Here is a 16,512-nt window from a genome sequence, read left to right on the forward strand (position 1 = left end):
GTTACAACTTCATTATATTTTATTATTTTACCTATTAAAATAAATCATTAGATCGGCCATTGCCGCAGCTTGGGGGTTGGCACAGTGATGCTAGAGATGATATAGTTTTTACAACAATTTTTTTACAAATTGACGTGATAACTTTTTGAGGTAACTTAACTGACTGATTACCCAGATGAGCCAAAGCGCACCGAAAAGGAAAATCCGCAACATACAATCACGTCACCGACAAACATAGAAAATAGGAGAAGACTATTGCGAGGAAGACAATTACATCCATGCGGGAATAATCTTTATGTTTTGAGTATTGGCGGGATTGGTTAGAGATCCCAAGTGGGATTACTGAGAGGACTTTGATCACCCTATGATTAATCTATAACGTGTCCGACCGTAAAATTGAACCAGAGAGGCAGAAGTTCGTAGTTCACAGTCCAACACAGCAACACTGCTCATAAAACTACTCTTCTGCTGCAACACGCCCACCCATTGATCAAAACGGACGAAGATCTGGATACCCATCTGTTCCAAACGGGACCTCAGCCGGATCTTGGCAATACCCAGATGAGAGCTTTGCCCAAATGAAGAGGCTCAAGAAAACCCCGGATGATGATGATGATGATTTAGCAAGTCATCCGGATTCGGATACCCACACTGTTCTGGTAGATTCAGGTAGGAAATTGGGGTCCAACCCGATGAGGCTGATGGGGATCATTGTCGTCTGTCTGATGGTTGTTTCGGTTCTGTTTTCAGTGTCTGTGGTTCTCAGTGACCTACCTTCAGATAGCATTTGGGAACTTTCAGAAAAAAGGGTTCTTGAGGTGGAACCCAGACAAGGTACTTGCTTGTTGGGTTTTTTTAAGGTTCAAGTGTTTGACTGAGTTTGAGTATGTTCTAGAAGTAATGTACTTGATTTTGGGAATCTTTCTAGTTGGGTTTTTGTCATTGAAACTTATATATGCGAAAATGTTGCTCTGCCACGGTGAATAGTTGCATGTTTTGTTTTTCTGTTTGATGATTTGTGCTGTTCTCTATTATTGATATTATAATTAAGAATTCACCTTTTTTGGTTGGTGAAATGTTGGCAGAACATCGTTTCACGTTTGGTTTACATTCTTGAAGATGTAGCATAAAGTGTGTTTCTTGGGTTTGATTTATGTCATTGGTGTTGAGAGCAAGCTCAACGCAAACTCAATTCATTAGATCAAAGAAACTATATAGATTATTAATTAGTCCCTTTGCACCATCAAACTCAATCTTAGGGCTATGAATTTTTCGTAAACCATCTGCCATCATGCGTTTTCTAACAGCGCACCGACTCATGTTTTTGCTACATTTAGCTTTTGTTAAATCCTTCATCCTATAGGTGCAGTATGTTCTTCACCGTGCACAACCTAACTGTCTCAGACATTGCTATCACATATTATCCACAATATTGCTATCCTCCCCCTCTTACAACTGCATTGTTTCCATTCTATTTCTTCATGTTACCGCTTGTTCATCTCGATGTGCTCATTCCTGTTATATTTACATGATGCGCGCATTACATTGTGTGCAAAACATGTTTACATTGTTGGTATATTTATACACTTTTCTTATTACTTTGGATAGACTGGTTTGAGGCTATTTATATTTACTGAATTTGCTTCATGCATATCTCAGATTATGAAGCTTGTTTTACTTTGGTATCCTTGATATGCTCTAGTTTTAAATTCCTGACCTTTCTTAATCTGTCTACTTGTGTTAGATATTGGATTTAGGGAAGCAAAATCACACTCCAAATATTCTGTCAATGTCAAAAGATTTTCAAGCAATAACTACCTATCTAGCATTTGGAGAAGATATTTTTGGAAGTCATCCTTCAAGGGGGGAAACAAAATTGTATGATTTAATTGAATCCAACCTAAAATATGTAAGATTTCACTTATGTCTTACTTTCAAGAAGTAAAAAGTGATACTTGGTTTATATGATTTTATAAATAAAGTTAATTACATCTCTTAGGTTTGATCTGCCCGTACTTTCTATTGGTACATAATAAGTGTATCTTCTTTCCTGTTCAAGCTTGTTATGGTTCTCATTGTTGATTTCTATTTCCAAACTCTTGGGAGATTATGTAAAATGGCAACATTTTTGTTAGTTAATGAATTATTTATTTGGTTTACTCTACTGCATGCCAATTGATCTGTTTCTGACTGCCCAATAAGTTGTGCTATATCCATATTGATCATGGTCTATTGGCTATTTTACTTGTATCTCTGAGTGACATGATTTGTCAATGATGGTGTACTCTTCTAATTCCTAGGTTCAGAAGATAGTGTCTCTCAGTCTACTGAGGTGCCAAAGGATAAATTGCTTGGTGGCTTACTGTCTGCTGGATTTGATGAAGGATCTTGTCTTAGCAGGTATGAGTCGGTTAAATATCGCAAGGAGCTATCACACAAACCTTCCTCTTACCTCATTTCCAGGTTGCGGAGATATGAAGCTCTCCATAAACAATGTGGACCGTATACCGAATCCTATAACAAAACCTTGGAGCAACTGAAATCTGGTCATTACACAGGGCCCTTAGAATGTAATTATGTGGTATGGGTTTCCTTTAGTGGATTAGGGAATAGGATACTTTCCCTAGCTTCATCGTTTCTTTATGCTCTCCTCACAAACCGTGTTCTACTCGTTGACCCTGGAGTTGATGTGGCTGATCTTTTATGTGAACCATTTCCAGAAGTTTCCTGGTTCCTGCCTCCAGATTTTCCTCTTAAAAATCAATTCAACAAGTTCAATCAGGAATCTCGGGAGTGTTACGGGAAAATGTTGAAGAAGAATATTACAATTACAACAAATTCGAATAGATTGACGCCACCTTCTGTGTACCTCCATCTAGTCCACGATTACAACGATCATGATAAGCTTTTCTTCTGTGATGAAGATCAAACTTTTCTGCAGAAAGTGCCTTGGTTGATCGTGAAAACAGACAACTACTTCATCCCATCTCTTTTCTTGATCCCATCTTTTGAGCAAGAATTGAGTAAGCTCTTCCCAAAGAAGGATACAGTTTTCCACTTGATGGGCCGATATCTTTTCCACCCCACAAATCAGGTTTGGGGACTTATTACCAGATACTATGAATCTTATTTAGCTAAAGCAGATGAAAGAATAGGCATCCAGATCAGGGTCTTTGATACAGGGACTGGTCCATTTCAACACGTACTAGATCAGATCCTAGCTTGTACCATGAAGGAGAATCTGTTGCCAGAAATCAACAGAGAGCAACATATTATTATTGGTCCATCTGGAACTCACAAGTCTAAAGCTGTGCTGATGACTTCTTTGAGCTCCGGGTACTTTGAGAAGATTAGGGAAATGTATTGGGAATATCCAACTGTTACAGGCGAGGTGGTTGGCATATACCAGCCAAGCCATGAAGAGTATCAGCAAACAGAGAAGCAGATGCACAACCGGAAGGCATGGACTGAGATGTATTTACTGAGCCTGACTGATGTGTTGGTCACGAGTTCGTGGTCAACTTTCGGGTATGTGGCTCAGGGTCTTGGAGGGTTAAAGCCATGGATACTCTACAAGCCTGAGAATCGGACCGCCCCCAACCCACCTTGTCGTCGAGCCATGTCAATGGAACCTTGCTTCCATGCACCTCCATTCTATGACTGCAAGGCAAAGATGGGGGTTGACACGGGTGCAATTGTTCCTCATGTGAGGCATTGCGAGGACATGAGTTGGGGCCTTAAGCTTGTGGATCATCTCGATGAACTTTAATCTTTTTTTTTTCTTTAATTTATGAACTTTAATCATGAATGTGTGTTCTTGTAACTGTCGCAATGATGTTGCATTTTTTGGGTGTGCAAAAGAGATGGTAACTAGTTTTGGTTATGTAATGATATATGTATTAGGTGGCAACTGAAAATTCCTCTTATTACCATTGGAATTTTTTTTTTTTTTTTAATTGAAAAAGGTTGAAGGAGGAGACCAATTGTGACTATTTTACCTGTACATGACTATAGTAACACCAATCCACAGAGGAAGCCGCAGGTGCATCCTCAAGACCAGCTAAGCCATAGCTTAATTGTTTGCCCTACCAGGACATCAACGATACTCAAGGAGATACTACAAATAGGAATAAAGATTCCTATATTTAGGAGTTGAACCTATGCCTTGCATTATCCAAACCCAGTGAGAATGCCCCTGAGACCATCCTCTTTCGACAAGAATTTATGAGAGGAGGCTCTCTTGCAAAAGTAGGAAGCCACGTGAGGGCCCTTCTGCTCAGACAAAGGCTTCCCTCCTCTTTTATGGAATCACTTGAGGAGTCCTCTTGCTCGGACAAAGGCTTTCTTGCCTCTGAGAAAATGATCATCTCCATTTCAAATTCCCTCAATTTTCTCCGGTTAGTGCATTTAGAAGGGTAATGTTGTTCAAAAATTTTAACCTCGAAAAAATTTGGACAATTTTGCCATTCTAAGTGCACTAACTGAAAAAAATGGAGAGGTTCATTTTCCCTTCCTCTGGTCCCATACAATTTTCTAAGCCTATCTTTAAGCAAAGAATTGAAAACAGCGTCTTGGGGAGATGGGAAAGCTCATAAGTTACCCTCTTCCTGTTATTCGCCCAAATACATAAGTGGGCATTATCTCAATTCTTAAATAATGCAAACATCTAACACATTGGTAGTTGTTTATCTTTGTAGTTGTCCATAACTCATTTTTTAAACACTTGGCTTGGATCCCTGCCACATCCACACACCTTTGATACTGCAACAAATTACCATTGAAAAGTAGGATATAGGATCATAAACCAATATACAGAGAGAAAACCATCATCTTTCTTGCACTGCAAAATACAGACTTAGAGAACATTTTACTTTAAAGGAAAGTAACATCCAGCCACTGAGTCAAATGTAGACATATCACATACACGTTATTTTGCATCTCAGATTCATCTGAATTCTAGTGCAGGGAATCAGTTCTTTCTTCCTTCAGATAAGATGATGTGGTATCCATGTCTGCATTATCAAATAAAAAAAAAAATGAAAAAACAAAATATTCTCAGCCAATCTCATTATAGGGAACGCTGATGTAAAGGACGGAAATCAGTGATATGGAAATCATACGTTGATTTGAATGGTGCACTGGTAACTCCAACAGGTGTGTTAAAGGCAACCTCCTGAAATGGCCCAGCCATCTTACCTCGTGGAAACCATCCAAGATCTCCGCCCTTCTTTCCCGATGGACATTCTGAATATTCTTGAGCTAACTGCAACAAGAAAGAAGACAAAAGGCAAAGATATGAACCCCAAAAAATTCTACTAAAGGGTTTTCTTTTTTTTTTTGGGGGGGGGGGGAGAGGGGGAGGAAGCTCATGGTCTGAATAGAAATTTACATCAGAAGGCTAGGCTGGTAACTTAAACACCCATTTTACTAATAAATCACCATTATACGTCCAATTTTCAAACAATTCGCAAGAACATAAAAACTCTATCTCCTTTTACATATAGAGAGATGAAGAAGTTTCTGACATGTTTTCTGGTAAAACTAAGCACACCATTGCATCAACCACGATAATTGTCAATATTGTCTCCCTCCTCCCTGTCAAATTATTCTTTCTTCTTTTTTAGTTAACTGGTTTTGTACCTTTAGCAATCATCTTGTGCATGATACACTAAAATGAAGAGGGTTTTCCAGGGGAGATACCCTGAAATGCAAGAAACCAAAGATAACCCGTCACAACCCCCCCGCCCACCAAAAAAAAAGAAAGAATCTCAATATGATAGTTGTACAAAGCTCAGAATATGATAGTTAACTGGTTCTGTACCTTTAGCAATCTTCTAGTGCATGCTTGTGGTATCAACTATCGAAGTTAGAAGATATTTTGCTTGTTTCTACAGAGCCATCATGGTTTCAAAATAATAGGAATTTATATAAAATTAGCTTAAACCACAGAGAACAAAAGAAGAGGGTTATCCAGATGAGATACTCCCCCCCCCAACCAACTTTACTTCAATGACATTATGTTGGAATGTAAAACTACAATAAACATCAGAAGAAAATTGGGAAACAGTTGCAGCTTCTAGTACACTAAAAGTAAAGGTACAGAATCTTCATATGATAGTTGTGTAAAGCTCAAAATAAAGGTATAGAGCAAAAAAATTAAAACGAAAGCTTCCCGAATGATAATATCCTAGATAGAGATTAACCTTTGCAAATTCAGCAGGTGGAACCTTATCTCCATTGCTGAGCCAACCGTCCTGCAGCTTCTTGTATGCTTCATTGATCTTCCCTTGCTTCTCACACAAGATATGCCTTGCTGAACAAATTAATGGCCAGAAAAAAAAAAAAAAAAAAAAAAAAGCCTTAATAATAAGGATTTAAGAAGAAAATGAAAAGTTACAACAAAAAGAAGTTATAATTAAGAAAAAGCTCCAGAATAGGGCAAAGGGGAAAAGTCAACAAAAAAAAAACCTTTGACATATGTGCAGGTACCAAGCCCATCTGCTGCTTTCCCACCTTTCCCTTTACCCTTTGATGCACTCTCATCAGCTCCACCCGCTGCCTGTTTTCCCTTACCCTTTGCTCCTGAGTCCTTTGCCTTTGAGTCCTTCCCCATTTCCAGGAAAACCTAATTTGTTTTAGTCCAAGATGCAGATCATATTATAGTACAAGGAATAACCAAAACCTAAAAATTCAATCAGACCCCGATAAACATCAATTACCAAATGCAAAGTTAATTAAGGCCACAAAATAAAAATTATGACAGAAGCAACCAAGAAACAAGATATTAATTCTCATGTACACAGTACACAGCATGTCAATTGTCAAAATAGAAAAATACAAGGTACCAAAAAGATAAAATAAGGCAGGAAAGGAGATTAAACATACAAGGATAAAGAAATGAAATGGCCAGGAAAAAAAAAAAACTCTATGGAAAATCAAGTACCAAATCAGAGGCTCCACAAATTGAAGAATCAAGATGCCTTCAAACCAAATTGAAATAACGAAGAGAAATGCTATTTTGCATTCTACTCAAGTAAAGTGGCATGCTAAATCAACGTCAGCTAAGTATGCTGGGAGAATGCAAAATAGCATTCCTCAAGAACAAATAGTTTGGCAGCTTACTCAATTTCAATATGAAATTTCATTGGTAATCGTGAGAACAGACATTTATGTTGAAAGTTGCTGGGTTCGTCTCAACAGTTTAGAGAAGTATCTGCTAAAAGTCTATTTGTAATTCCCAATCAATATATTTTTCTCATAACTGATAACCCATCAGAAAATAGTGATAAACTCTCACCTAATTCCCAAAAGATCCAAGCTTTCAATCACACAAATCAACAAATCCCAATAATGGATAAATTTTCCATATGACAAGAAATCAATCCCCTAAATATTCTTAACGATGCCAAAGCGTGAACATGAGCTTCTATCTTCTCAACATGCTTTTCCTTTCTCAGTACTTTTTTCCTCTAAACCACCAAAAAGAACAGCATATTCAGAGCTAAACTGAAATGCAAAATGAAGACACAACTAGTGTACGTACAAATTCCATCATACCCAGATCCGAAAACATCAGCTAGACAAACCGAATTTCATTATTATAAATGTTCAGAGGTTAAAATTATATCAAGCACATTTGTTTAGCACAAACAACAACACCCATAGGCAGAAAATTAGAAGCACACTGAAATAAATACGAGTAGGGAATTCACTGGTTTAGGATAACAATGAATAGAGGATGAGAACGATCTAAGCTTCAGAATTTTGTTTTTTTGTTACCTTCACAATGGATCAAAAGCCGCAACCAGCGATTTTCGGGTTCGAGAGGTTTGAGATATTAGCAGCCGAAGGAGTCCAAATAGGCTGACGTCCCTTTTTAACCCTTTTCTTTTTTTTCTTTTCTTTTTCTTTTTTTGTGTCAGAATTAACTTGAATTGCATAAATGCTCTTGTGGGGAGTGATTCTACTGTGGATTACAACTTTTTACTCTTGGGCCTTCTAGAGATGGGTAGTTTTTCAATCCTTTTATGTTTGGCAATGTGTGATATTTTTTTTGTTTGAAAAATGTTTTAAAATAATTGTTTGTGTGTATTTGTGAATATTTTATATTTTGAGTTGTTTGTTAATATATTTGTCTTGAAGAAAAAAAAAAAAAAACCTCATACAAATATGGTATTAAACCTCCTTGCATAATAAAACCCTAAGAGATAGAGAAATAAAAAAGAAGAGACAAATGCAACCTTAGACTGTTTGTTTCACCGTAAAATGATTTCTAAAAAATATTTTTCGTATTTTTGGGTGCTTGGTGCGACGTAAAATAATAGTTAACAAAAAATATTTTTCATTTCACTAAAAATTCTTTTTTAATTTTTGAAAACCGTAAACCATTTTTTAAATTTGAGCATCTTATTCTTAAATCGACAAACCCTATCATGACCCGCCTAGGACCCATGTTTTTAGAAAGGCTGAGGGTTGAAATCTTTTAGAAGATTATGTCATGACCCGTGTTTTAGCCTTTTTTTTGACTTAATTTTAGTTTTTGATTTGTTCCAGAGTTTTGTTATACTTTCCAACCAAAAAAAAAAAAAAAAAAAAAAAAAACCTTAAATTATATGAAGTAGCTCATGACCTCGCAATGTGCAGAATTCAATATAATTTAATTTTAAAACTTAAAACACATCTCCATTGTATTTTTTATTATAGGTTAAAAAAAATTGTGTAAAAAAATCAATCATGCCTATTTTAATAAAAAAAAAATACTAAAAGTTAAATAACAATATATTGCTGAACATAGTGATACAATTAAAAATATACTATCATAAGAACCATACATAATTTTGGTTTTAATCCATATAAATTAAAACATGATAAAAAATTCTCATATGTGTAATTTAAAATGGAAAGAAGTGTAAAGAAAAAAGAAATGATAAAATCCACGTATCCCTCGAACTACCATCCAATTGACAATGTCCCCTAAACTTTTAATTGTGATAATATCCCTCCAAATTACAAAAATATTGTCAATGTCGACGAGACCCACATTCTGGTGGTCCTGGCCGAAAGAGCTTCTTCAGCATCTTTAACTGAATTATAACATTTTGACGTCCTGCTTGCTTTTAATGTAGGGTCATCCCCTATAATGCTCTGCCTTGTGCCCCAAAGTGGACAATTAGCTTCTTTCTTGATTTTCATGTTCCATCGGAACAAAGTAAATAGTATGTAGGCTAAGCAGGTCCTTTCTCAGATTTGAGTATGTCTCTTTGCAACTCACCTCAACAATGCCATATCACAAGAAGATAAATCAGCCTCTAAAGCCAGCTACTATAAGTACATTGAAACAGCTTGTGATCACTTCCAAAGACCTCCTCCTGGCTCCAATGAAGGATCAAAGTTCTATGGAGCTAGTACCCCAAATGCATGGGATATCAATTCATTTGATAAAAGGAAACCGTCTGGATCACTTAGCCGAATATAAGCCAGCATTCTGTCGATCCTGTCCTCGTCCAATAATGCAGTATCAAGTTCATCTGTAGTCATGGCTCTTCTGTTCTCATCCAAGCAAACAACGTGTCCACTTTCTACATAAGGTTTATAGGCCTTCAAAAGAGAGAAAACAAGAGAGCCACCATAAGCTTCTCTGAAAGACTTTAGATCTAGGCCTCTGGCAGTTCTAAGAGAGAGCATCACGACATCCATGGCCACATCAATTGTGTCGTTATGATCATTTCTAGAGCAATCCACCAACCCATTCTCCAAATCTTGCACATAACCCATGTATTTTTTTAGTTTTCTTGGCCTTGAAAACCTCAATCCACCAACATAACTAGCAGACCCAAGGCCAAAGCCATAGAAAGGTTTGTTCTTCCAATATGTAAGATTGTGTTTGCACTCAAAGCCGCTCTTGCAGTAACTACTAATTTCATAATGGTTGTAACCAGCATCACTAAGCGTGCTTGAAGCAATTCTATAGAAATCAGCCGACTGTGTTTCAGAGGGAAGAGGGAACTCCCCAGAGGTGTACCTGCAAGAAACTAAAATTTCAAGTTCAAACAAAGATAAAGCTAAAAAATACTGCTTCACTACTAGCTTCATTACTTACAAATTTCCAAATTTTGTGCCTTGTTCAACTTGCAAATCATATACAGACACATGGGTTGGTTGCGCTTCAATGGTGAGCCTCAAACTCTCTTCCCACATTTCCCGTGTCTGGTGAGGAAGAGATGAAATAAGATCCATACTCCAATTCTCAACGCCACACGACCCAACAATCTCAACTGCCTCATAAACCTCATTCACACCATGAGCCCTCCCACAAGCCCTCAACAACTCTTCTTGAAATGCCTGAACTCCCAAAGACACTCTATTCATTCCTAACCCAATCAACTCCTTCATCTTCTTAGCATCAAAAGTCCCAGGGTCCATCTCCATAGATATTTCAGCACTTGAACTCAACCCAAATTTCAACCTCAAAACTTCGAGAACTGACGACACCAGCCTCGGCGGCACAAGTGAAGGCGTACCACCCCCGAAAAAGACCGTTTCGAGAGATGGGCTGGTCTTAAACTCTACTCTCGATGCATCAATTTCTCGACAAAGCAATTGTATATAGTTTAACACTCGTGGGTCGTCATCAGCTGGGTTGGAAGAAGAGCCAAGAGCGACAATTGGGAAGTCACAGTAGTGGCAGCGCTTTCGACAGAAGGGTAGGTGGATGTATGCTGAAGTAGGGGGAAGTTGGGGCGCTGGGATGGTCGTGTGGGTTTTGGACGAGGCATTTTGTCGAACTGATGGTGGGCTGCTCGTGAAAGCGTTAGTGACGGTACTGCACAACGCTTTTGGGGTTCTGGGTTTGGCCGGAAATAATGAGAAAACGGGAGTGAAGGCTGATTTGAGCATAGTTTTGGGGATAATAGCATTAAAGCCAAAAAGAAAATTCTGGAGCTAAGAATAAGGAACAAAAAAAGGGGTAGAACCCTAAATACGTGTGAGACAGTGAGAGTGCATCATGCCGTTAACCCAACACATAAAATCCGACCCGCCTCTTCTTAACTCTCGGGTCTCGGCTTTTGAAACAAACAAGTCATAGTGAGTCACTGACTCATATTATATGAGTAACCAGTAATATCCTTAATTTTTTTTTTTTTTTTAATGAATAAGTGACCAATACTAATATACCATCACAAAAAGAGAAAATAGATTTCTCTCATGTGGTTGGCTTTTATTTGTTACGTGCTATATTGAATATTGTACACTTCCAAGTGTATATAAATATGCACAAAAGAAGGGAATTTAAACACCCGTCAAACAATCTATATAGTAGTTCTGGCGGATCCGGCTTACATACTGTAGTTTAATTAACGGTCAAAATTGAATAAAAAATAACAACTCCCATAGTGGAGCCAATGAGGAAGGAATGAAGGATGGCTCTTTCATTTTTTGTAATTTTTTTTCGCCATTTTTTTTTACCTCCCCTTTAAAAGGCCTCAGCTAACAAGTCGGGCGTTACACGGACCGAGCTCGCGAGCCCTAAACGAGCCAAGTGAGTCAAGCTTTAAGCAAGTCGAACTCACGAGCCCTGTTGAGTTCAATCAAGCGAATCAGATATGTATTACTAGATAATCAAGTGAGCTTTAACAGTAACGAGTGTTGAGCTTGAGTTCGAGTCGAGCTTAACCTAATGGATATCAATGAGTTGTCAAGTGTATCGGCTTATTTACAGCCCTAGGTATATTGAATATTGTTGTTAAACTATCATGCTTTAAAATGCATATCAAGATGCACAAAAGGAGTGAGCTTTTTTTGTTTTTTGTTTTTAAAGAGGGGAACTTAATTAGACACCAGTAGAACATTCTAGTCATGTGCACAATCATTATACGAAATTCATTGATGTTTCTCAATATCTATATTTTACAAGTTTTAGTTGGATTAGACTGTTTTAGGGATTCTAGAACTCTTTATTTGTAATAATTATAAATTCTTATCTCTTCATTTTTTTGGAGGTAATAATTGATGCCCGAGATCTCCTTTTGGTTAGACAAAATACAAGCTGCATGAGTGTGAAAATGCTTAGAAGAGAGTTATCTTTAAGAGATAAATTAGTAATCCTGTAACTTATCCATTAATGATCAACAATAATCGAGTGGATAGAATTTCCTTGACAATAAGATTTTAGAGGATATATATATTTTTTAGAGTAATGTTATTGGTGAATATTCCAGGAAACAAAATTGTGAAAACTAAAGGTGGCAACTGACAAGGAGTCATTATTTGATAGAAGTTCAAGAATACGGAGGGATTTACATATAAATGGGTATATGTGACAAGTGATCAGTCTTGCAAAACAAATGAACCCTGTATTCGTTTCTCCATCGATTGCTGAGGAGGGAAATCTAAAGGAGAAGAAAACATGCCATTGAAACTAGAGGCAGGTACAGGCTTGAACTCGTAAGGACCTTCCTTTGCTCCCCAAACCTGTAGCGAGTAAAACAAAAAGCATTCCCATTATGGTTTCTGCCTTAATCTCAATCCAAATCCAAAGTAGTACTTTCAAATATTCATCAAGGTAATATCAATAAATGCAAATTAAGACTACAAAAAACTGACTTGATTTCCATCTTCATCATAGCCCCTGTCCCATGTATGTATCTCGTTATTCTTCAAGATTGCAAGCTCCGAAGTACAGTACGTTGCCCCGTTCTGTCATGAAGAGAGAAGAAAGAGAGAGAGAGAAGTTATCATTGGATATTTGTATTTGAACTGATCAGTATTGAGGAGAAATCAACTTCCCACTCCCAGGTTTTACTGCAGACAGCTGACATGCAAGGGGAGCGTAAGCAGAACAAAAAAAGAAAAAAAAAAAAAGAAGAAGATGGCAATAGGGTCAACAGACAATTACCCATGAATTAGGAAACCCGCCAGGTGGAGTTGAGCCTTCATATAAGCAGCGTTTTCCACGCTCACAGCGTTTCAGATATATTGTTGTTAAATGCTCCCCAATGTCCTGCACAAGCATAGGACATTCGGAGAATGTGAACTCCCCTTGAGTAACAATTTGAAAGCATTCAAATAAATACATGCAGCCAGTCTCACGCTCAGGCATGAAACCCTACTGGCAAGATTAATGCGATTAGTGCAGGAAAATACATCAAGAATCCAAGTTAACGAGTGTTCCCAAGCTGAAGCATTAACCTAAAATCAAGCATACGGACTATTCTATGGGCTCGACTAACAGGCTGTACAGCTCTACGCTGTTCTTAAGCCTTGGGTAAGTTAGCCCATGCTATCATTCAACTAAGAAGCAGAATCTACCATCAGATTTATCTCACATATAAAAAAATAACAGGTTTAGCAAGAAGAAAACTAGTGAGACATGCCACAGAAAATTATACAACTGCTTTTCCAAATAAACTGAAAAGTTATGATATCAGAAAATTTTCTTTCAATTCCATTCTCGCTAGAAGTACTTAAAGAAGGAAAAAGATGGCATCCAATTCCCTATCTAGATATATTAAGACATCACCTTATGCTTAGCAGCAAGGTAAGTCATGTGATAGGCAATAAGTCAGGAAACATCAGAATCCAAATTTCGTGTTACCTAGGGGATACTTACTCACCACAGTGCCACAACCTATCAACCTGTCTCTTAAAGAACTGACTCATTGAACGTTTGTAGGGTAACTGGGGTTAAACATCACGAATTGTTACTAACAGTCTTCAATTTGAGGTCATACCTATCAATTTACAACATTTTATACTCAAAACCCATCCACCCATCTCAAGCCATGTTGTTTCACCTCGTTATTAATCTATAAAACTTGTTCCAGGACCTCTTTTATAACTTTGCTGTTTGTGCACCACATGTATATAGGATTTGCCTCTCCTTCAAATTACAATTTTCTATACCAAAACTTTTAAACTGCAAATTCAAGCAAAAGATAACATAACATACAAAGTCTTCAAAGTCATTTGCAGAAATATTTTTCATATTATATGGATCTGAGTACCTCAAACCTTTGATGTGACACAAGGCTTACCCCAAGAACTTCTTCAGGCAGTGGGCGCTGGTCCTTTGGGCGATCACAGAAGTTCTTGTACTCCTCCACGTCTCTAATGGCATATGAACTTACCTGCCCATTAAGCAAAGTTAAAAACATTGGAGAGTTACTCAAATCCTTTCCCCCCCCCAACCCAAAAAAAAAAAGAGTTCCACCATTGAAAAATGCAAAGGAACATTATGCTCTTCGAAAACTAAACTGGAAAACAGAGTATATGCCAACCTCAACATCACATTTCAACTCTTTAGGACAAGGCTTGACCATGTAAAATCTCTGCAATCAGTACAGGTTAGAATTTAGAATTTATCGATGTAAAAATGTTTCTTGAAGAAAATAACAAGGCTTGCACCATAAGGTGCAATCTGGAGAAAGAATATAGGCAAATTCACCCTAAACTGAGAAACCTATTTACAAGAACATCATTGAAATTGAACTTTCAATAAAACACACACACACACACACACACACAAAAAAAAGAAAAAAGACAAAAAAGAAAAAAAAAAAAAATGAAAAAGAAAGAAAGCAGAATCAAGGAGGCAATACCCGAGGAAACCATTTCTATCACTTAAGATTCATGCATAACAAATGCAGCAAGTTTGAAAGCTGATAGGGTATACTAGCATACCTGCCGAAAGGGCTTTTGAGGAATCCTCCAGAATGCCTAGCAACAGAAATAAAACCATCATAAAGCCATTTTATGGCACACAGCAACTGATAGTATATATATAAAGATATTGAACAGAAAGCCATTGAAAACTTCTTTTTTTCTTGTATAAGGAAAATAGGCAGCGAGTTATATACTCACTTGTTCAAAATATAAAACCTTTGACCCATCAACTATCTCTGCTGCTGGGCACGTCATCATTCTGCAGATAGCCAGAAACAAGAGACAAAAGGTAATACACTGGAGCAAAAAGGGTCCTTTGAATGTTTTAGAAAGAACCCATGTCTAGAGATGCTTGATTTGTTATAGATAAGAAGCTCAGCAATGAGTTTGATGAAAAAAATCTGATAGCTTGAGAAGTTGTGGTACATGTGCAACAAAATAGGAACATGAATTATAATAGGTTAGGAGGTCTACGGTAATACCTGAAATTGAAGTAATTGTCAGGAGCTCTGGATGCTTGCTCCATGGAAAACTATCATAAAATTCAAACACAGATCACTAAAATGGCTGAAAAAGAAATATGATTCAAAATGGAAGAGATGGGTGGGTGGGCGACGAGAAGGGGAATATCAGTAGTGGGTACCTTTTGGCCAGTGAGGGAGTTACCAATGATGCGAGCATGGTCCCAGCGAGTGGTGGACTTGGTGAGCCGCTTGAGCAAAACCGCGCCTCCAATCAATAGCAGGGTCTTCACTACCAGTCCCCGTGCTCGACTTCCCGTACCCATCTCTTTCTTTCGTTTCTTTCTTACTCCTACTCTATTGGTATCACCACCGCCAAGCATTCACTACCATCTTCATTTCTTTTTAGGGTTTTTAAGCGAAATTGCTCTGCTGATAAAAACTTTAATATGTAACACATCTATTGAGCTGTAGAAAATTACCAAAAAAAAAAAAAAAAAGAAGATAAATTACCCAATCAAATATATTTGGGGAATAAACAAACAAACAAACAAAAATAAATATTAAACTCTCTGCCAGAATTGTAGTAACGAAACATTGTTTGAATTAAAAACATAACAAAAAAAAAAAAAAAACCACACAGATATGTCTGTCATCAAATACATAAAGCAACCATTTCCAACCAAAAATCGAGAGAGAGAAACGAACTCCTCCTAATTGCTCCCTCTGCGGCTGCCACCCGAAGAACCCTAAGGAATAAGACAGCGAGAGTGAATCATGCAATCCTCATGAGTTTTTGGAACTCTCGGGCCTCGGCTATTGAAAGAAACAAAAGTCTGCGTCATATATGAGTGACCAATAATATCCTTCTGTTTTTTAATGAATAAGTAACCAATAATATATATATATATAAGACAGTGTTATAAGAAATTCATTGATGTTTCTCAAATATTTCTATTTTACAAGTTTTAGTCAGAATGGAGTGTTCTAGGAATTCTTGTTAAGGATTAGAAATCTTTTTTTGTAATAATTATCTTTTCCATCTTTAGGAGGTAATAATTGATGCTCGGAATCCCCTTATGGTTGGATTGCCATTGGAGTACGAGGATATAGAGAAAATACAAGATGCAAAAGAGTGGGTCGAAGGTCAAGTAAAGATCAAGAGAGATTTTCTGGTAGTTTTGATTTCAGGTTATTTCACGTCCACTTCCACTTCTATCTAATGACCTACAAAATAAATACAACTACACAATGAGGATTAATAAACCCATTGGTCCATTATATATCGACATGCCGCTCAAATTTTCTGTGCAGGATTGGGTACCTTGAACGGGAGAATTTTGCACTCCGGGCTGCTCAAAGGTTGCCCAAGGCACCCAACCCCGCACTC

General features: G+C 37.4%; 4 protein-coding genes and 1 long non-coding RNA gene across 7 annotated transcripts; 1 reads left to right on the forward strand and 4 right to left on the reverse strand.

The window, feature by feature from the left end:
* Nucleotides 1-111: 111 nt before the first annotated feature.
* On the forward strand, nt 112-3,937 carry LOC132175990 (galactoside 2-alpha-L-fucosyltransferase-like). Its single transcript, XM_059588089.1, has 2 exons — nt 112-834; nt 2,301-3,937. Exons 1-2 carry the CDS (start codon nt 579-581, stop codon nt 3,767-3,769), a joined length of 1,725 nt encoding a protein of 574 aa, XP_059444072.1. The 5' UTR covers nt 112-578; the 3' UTR covers nt 3,770-3,937.
* Nucleotides 3,938-4,777: 840 nt separating this feature from the next.
* Nucleotides 4,778-7,884, reverse strand: LOC132175991 (uncharacterized). The gene is made up of 5 exons (XM_059588090.1): nt 7,780-7,884; nt 6,469-6,625; nt 6,204-6,313; nt 5,121-5,263; nt 4,778-5,012 (listed from the first exon to the last, which is right to left on the reverse strand). Exons 2-5 carry the CDS (start codon nt 6,611-6,613, stop codon nt 4,970-4,972), a joined length of 441 nt encoding a protein of 146 aa, XP_059444073.1. The 5' UTR covers nt 6,614-6,625; nt 7,780-7,884; the 3' UTR covers nt 4,778-4,969.
* Nucleotides 5,324-6,194, reverse strand: LOC132175992 (uncharacterized). Its single transcript, XR_009439487.1, has 2 exons — nt 5,822-6,194; nt 5,324-5,701 (listed from the first exon to the last, which is right to left on the reverse strand). It is a non-coding gene; the product is annotated as an uncharacterized LOC132175992 (long non-coding RNA).
* Nucleotides 7,885-8,859: 975 nt separating the features above from the next.
* Nucleotides 8,860-11,050, reverse strand: LOC132175993 (uncharacterized). Its single transcript, XM_059588092.1, has 2 exons — nt 10,100-11,050; nt 8,860-10,021 (listed from the first exon to the last, which is right to left on the reverse strand). Exons 1-2 carry the CDS (start codon nt 10,894-10,896, stop codon nt 9,394-9,396), a joined length of 1,425 nt encoding a protein of 474 aa, XP_059444075.1. The 5' UTR covers nt 10,897-11,050; the 3' UTR covers nt 8,860-9,393.
* A 1,193-nt stretch (nt 11,051-12,243) lies between these two features.
* On the reverse strand, nt 12,244-15,964 carry LOC132175995 (chromophore lyase CRL, chloroplastic-like). 3 transcript variants are annotated; one of them, XM_059588095.1, is made up of 10 exons: nt 15,831-15,964; nt 15,305-15,590; nt 15,144-15,193; nt 14,860-14,920; nt 14,680-14,715; nt 14,277-14,327; nt 14,034-14,126; nt 12,896-13,000; nt 12,604-12,696; nt 12,244-12,471 (listed from the first exon to the last, which is right to left on the reverse strand). In XM_059588095.1, the coding sequence occupies exons 2-10, from the start codon at nt 15,503-15,505 to the stop codon at nt 12,328-12,330; spliced, it is 834 nt and encodes a 277-aa protein (XP_059444078.1). In that variant the 5' UTR covers nt 15,506-15,590; nt 15,831-15,964; the 3' UTR covers nt 12,244-12,327. The 3 variants fall into 3 exon arrangements, with proteins under 3 accessions (XP_059444078.1, XP_059444077.1, XP_059444079.1); XM_059588094.1 differs by having other exon boundaries at nt 15,806-15,964; XM_059588096.1 differs by having other exon boundaries at nt 15,796-15,964.
* Between the last annotated feature and the right edge of the window lie 548 nt (nt 15,965-16,512).

Source organism: Corylus avellana, chromosome ca3 (assembly GCF_901000735.1).
Source record: "Corylus avellana chromosome ca3, CavTom2PMs-1.0".
Taxonomy (NCBI): domain Eukaryota; kingdom Viridiplantae; phylum Streptophyta; class Magnoliopsida; order Fagales; family Betulaceae; genus Corylus; species Corylus avellana.

Bases quoted from the DNA above. Each gene is read 5' to 3' on its own strand.
- LOC132175990 (XM_059588089.1), top strand. From the start codon at position 579: ATGAAGAGGCTCAAGAAAACCCCGGATGATGATGATGATGATTTAGCA. The intron at 835-2,300 runs GTACTTGCTTGT...TCTAATTCCTAG, and splicing joins TGAGGTGGAACCCAGACAAG to GTTCAGAAGATAGTGTCTCT.
- LOC132175991 (XM_059588090.1), bottom strand. From the start codon at position 6,613: ATGGGGAAGGACTCAAAGGCAAAGGACTCAGGAGCAAAGGGTAAGGGA. The intron at 5,264-6,203 runs GTTAATCTCTAT...TTCTTGTTGCAG, and splicing joins CACCTGCTGAATTTGCAAAG to TTAGCTCAAGAATATTCAGA. The intron at 5,013-5,120 runs GTATGATTTCCA...TTGATAATGCAG, and splicing joins AGTGCACCATTCAAATCAAC to ACATGGATACCACATCATCT.
- LOC132175993 (XM_059588092.1), bottom strand. From the start codon at position 10,896: ATGCTCAAATCAGCCTTCACTCCCGTTTTCTCATTATTTCCGGCCAAA. The intron at 10,022-10,099 runs GTAAGTAATGAA...AGTTTCTTGCAG, and splicing joins GGCACAAAATTTGGAAATTT to GTACACCTCTGGGGAGTTCC.
- LOC132175995 (XM_059588095.1), bottom strand. From the start codon at position 15,505: ATGCTTGGCGGTGGTGATACCAATAGAGTAGGAGTAAGAAAGAAACGA. The intron at 15,194-15,304 runs GTACCCACTACT...ATTTTATGATAG, and splicing joins ACTCCCTCACTGGCCAAAAG to TTTTCCATGGAGCAAGCATC. The intron at 14,716-14,859 runs GTGAGTATATAA...TTCTGTTGCTAG, and splicing joins AGGTTTTATATTTTGAACAA to GCATTCTGGAGGATTCCTCA.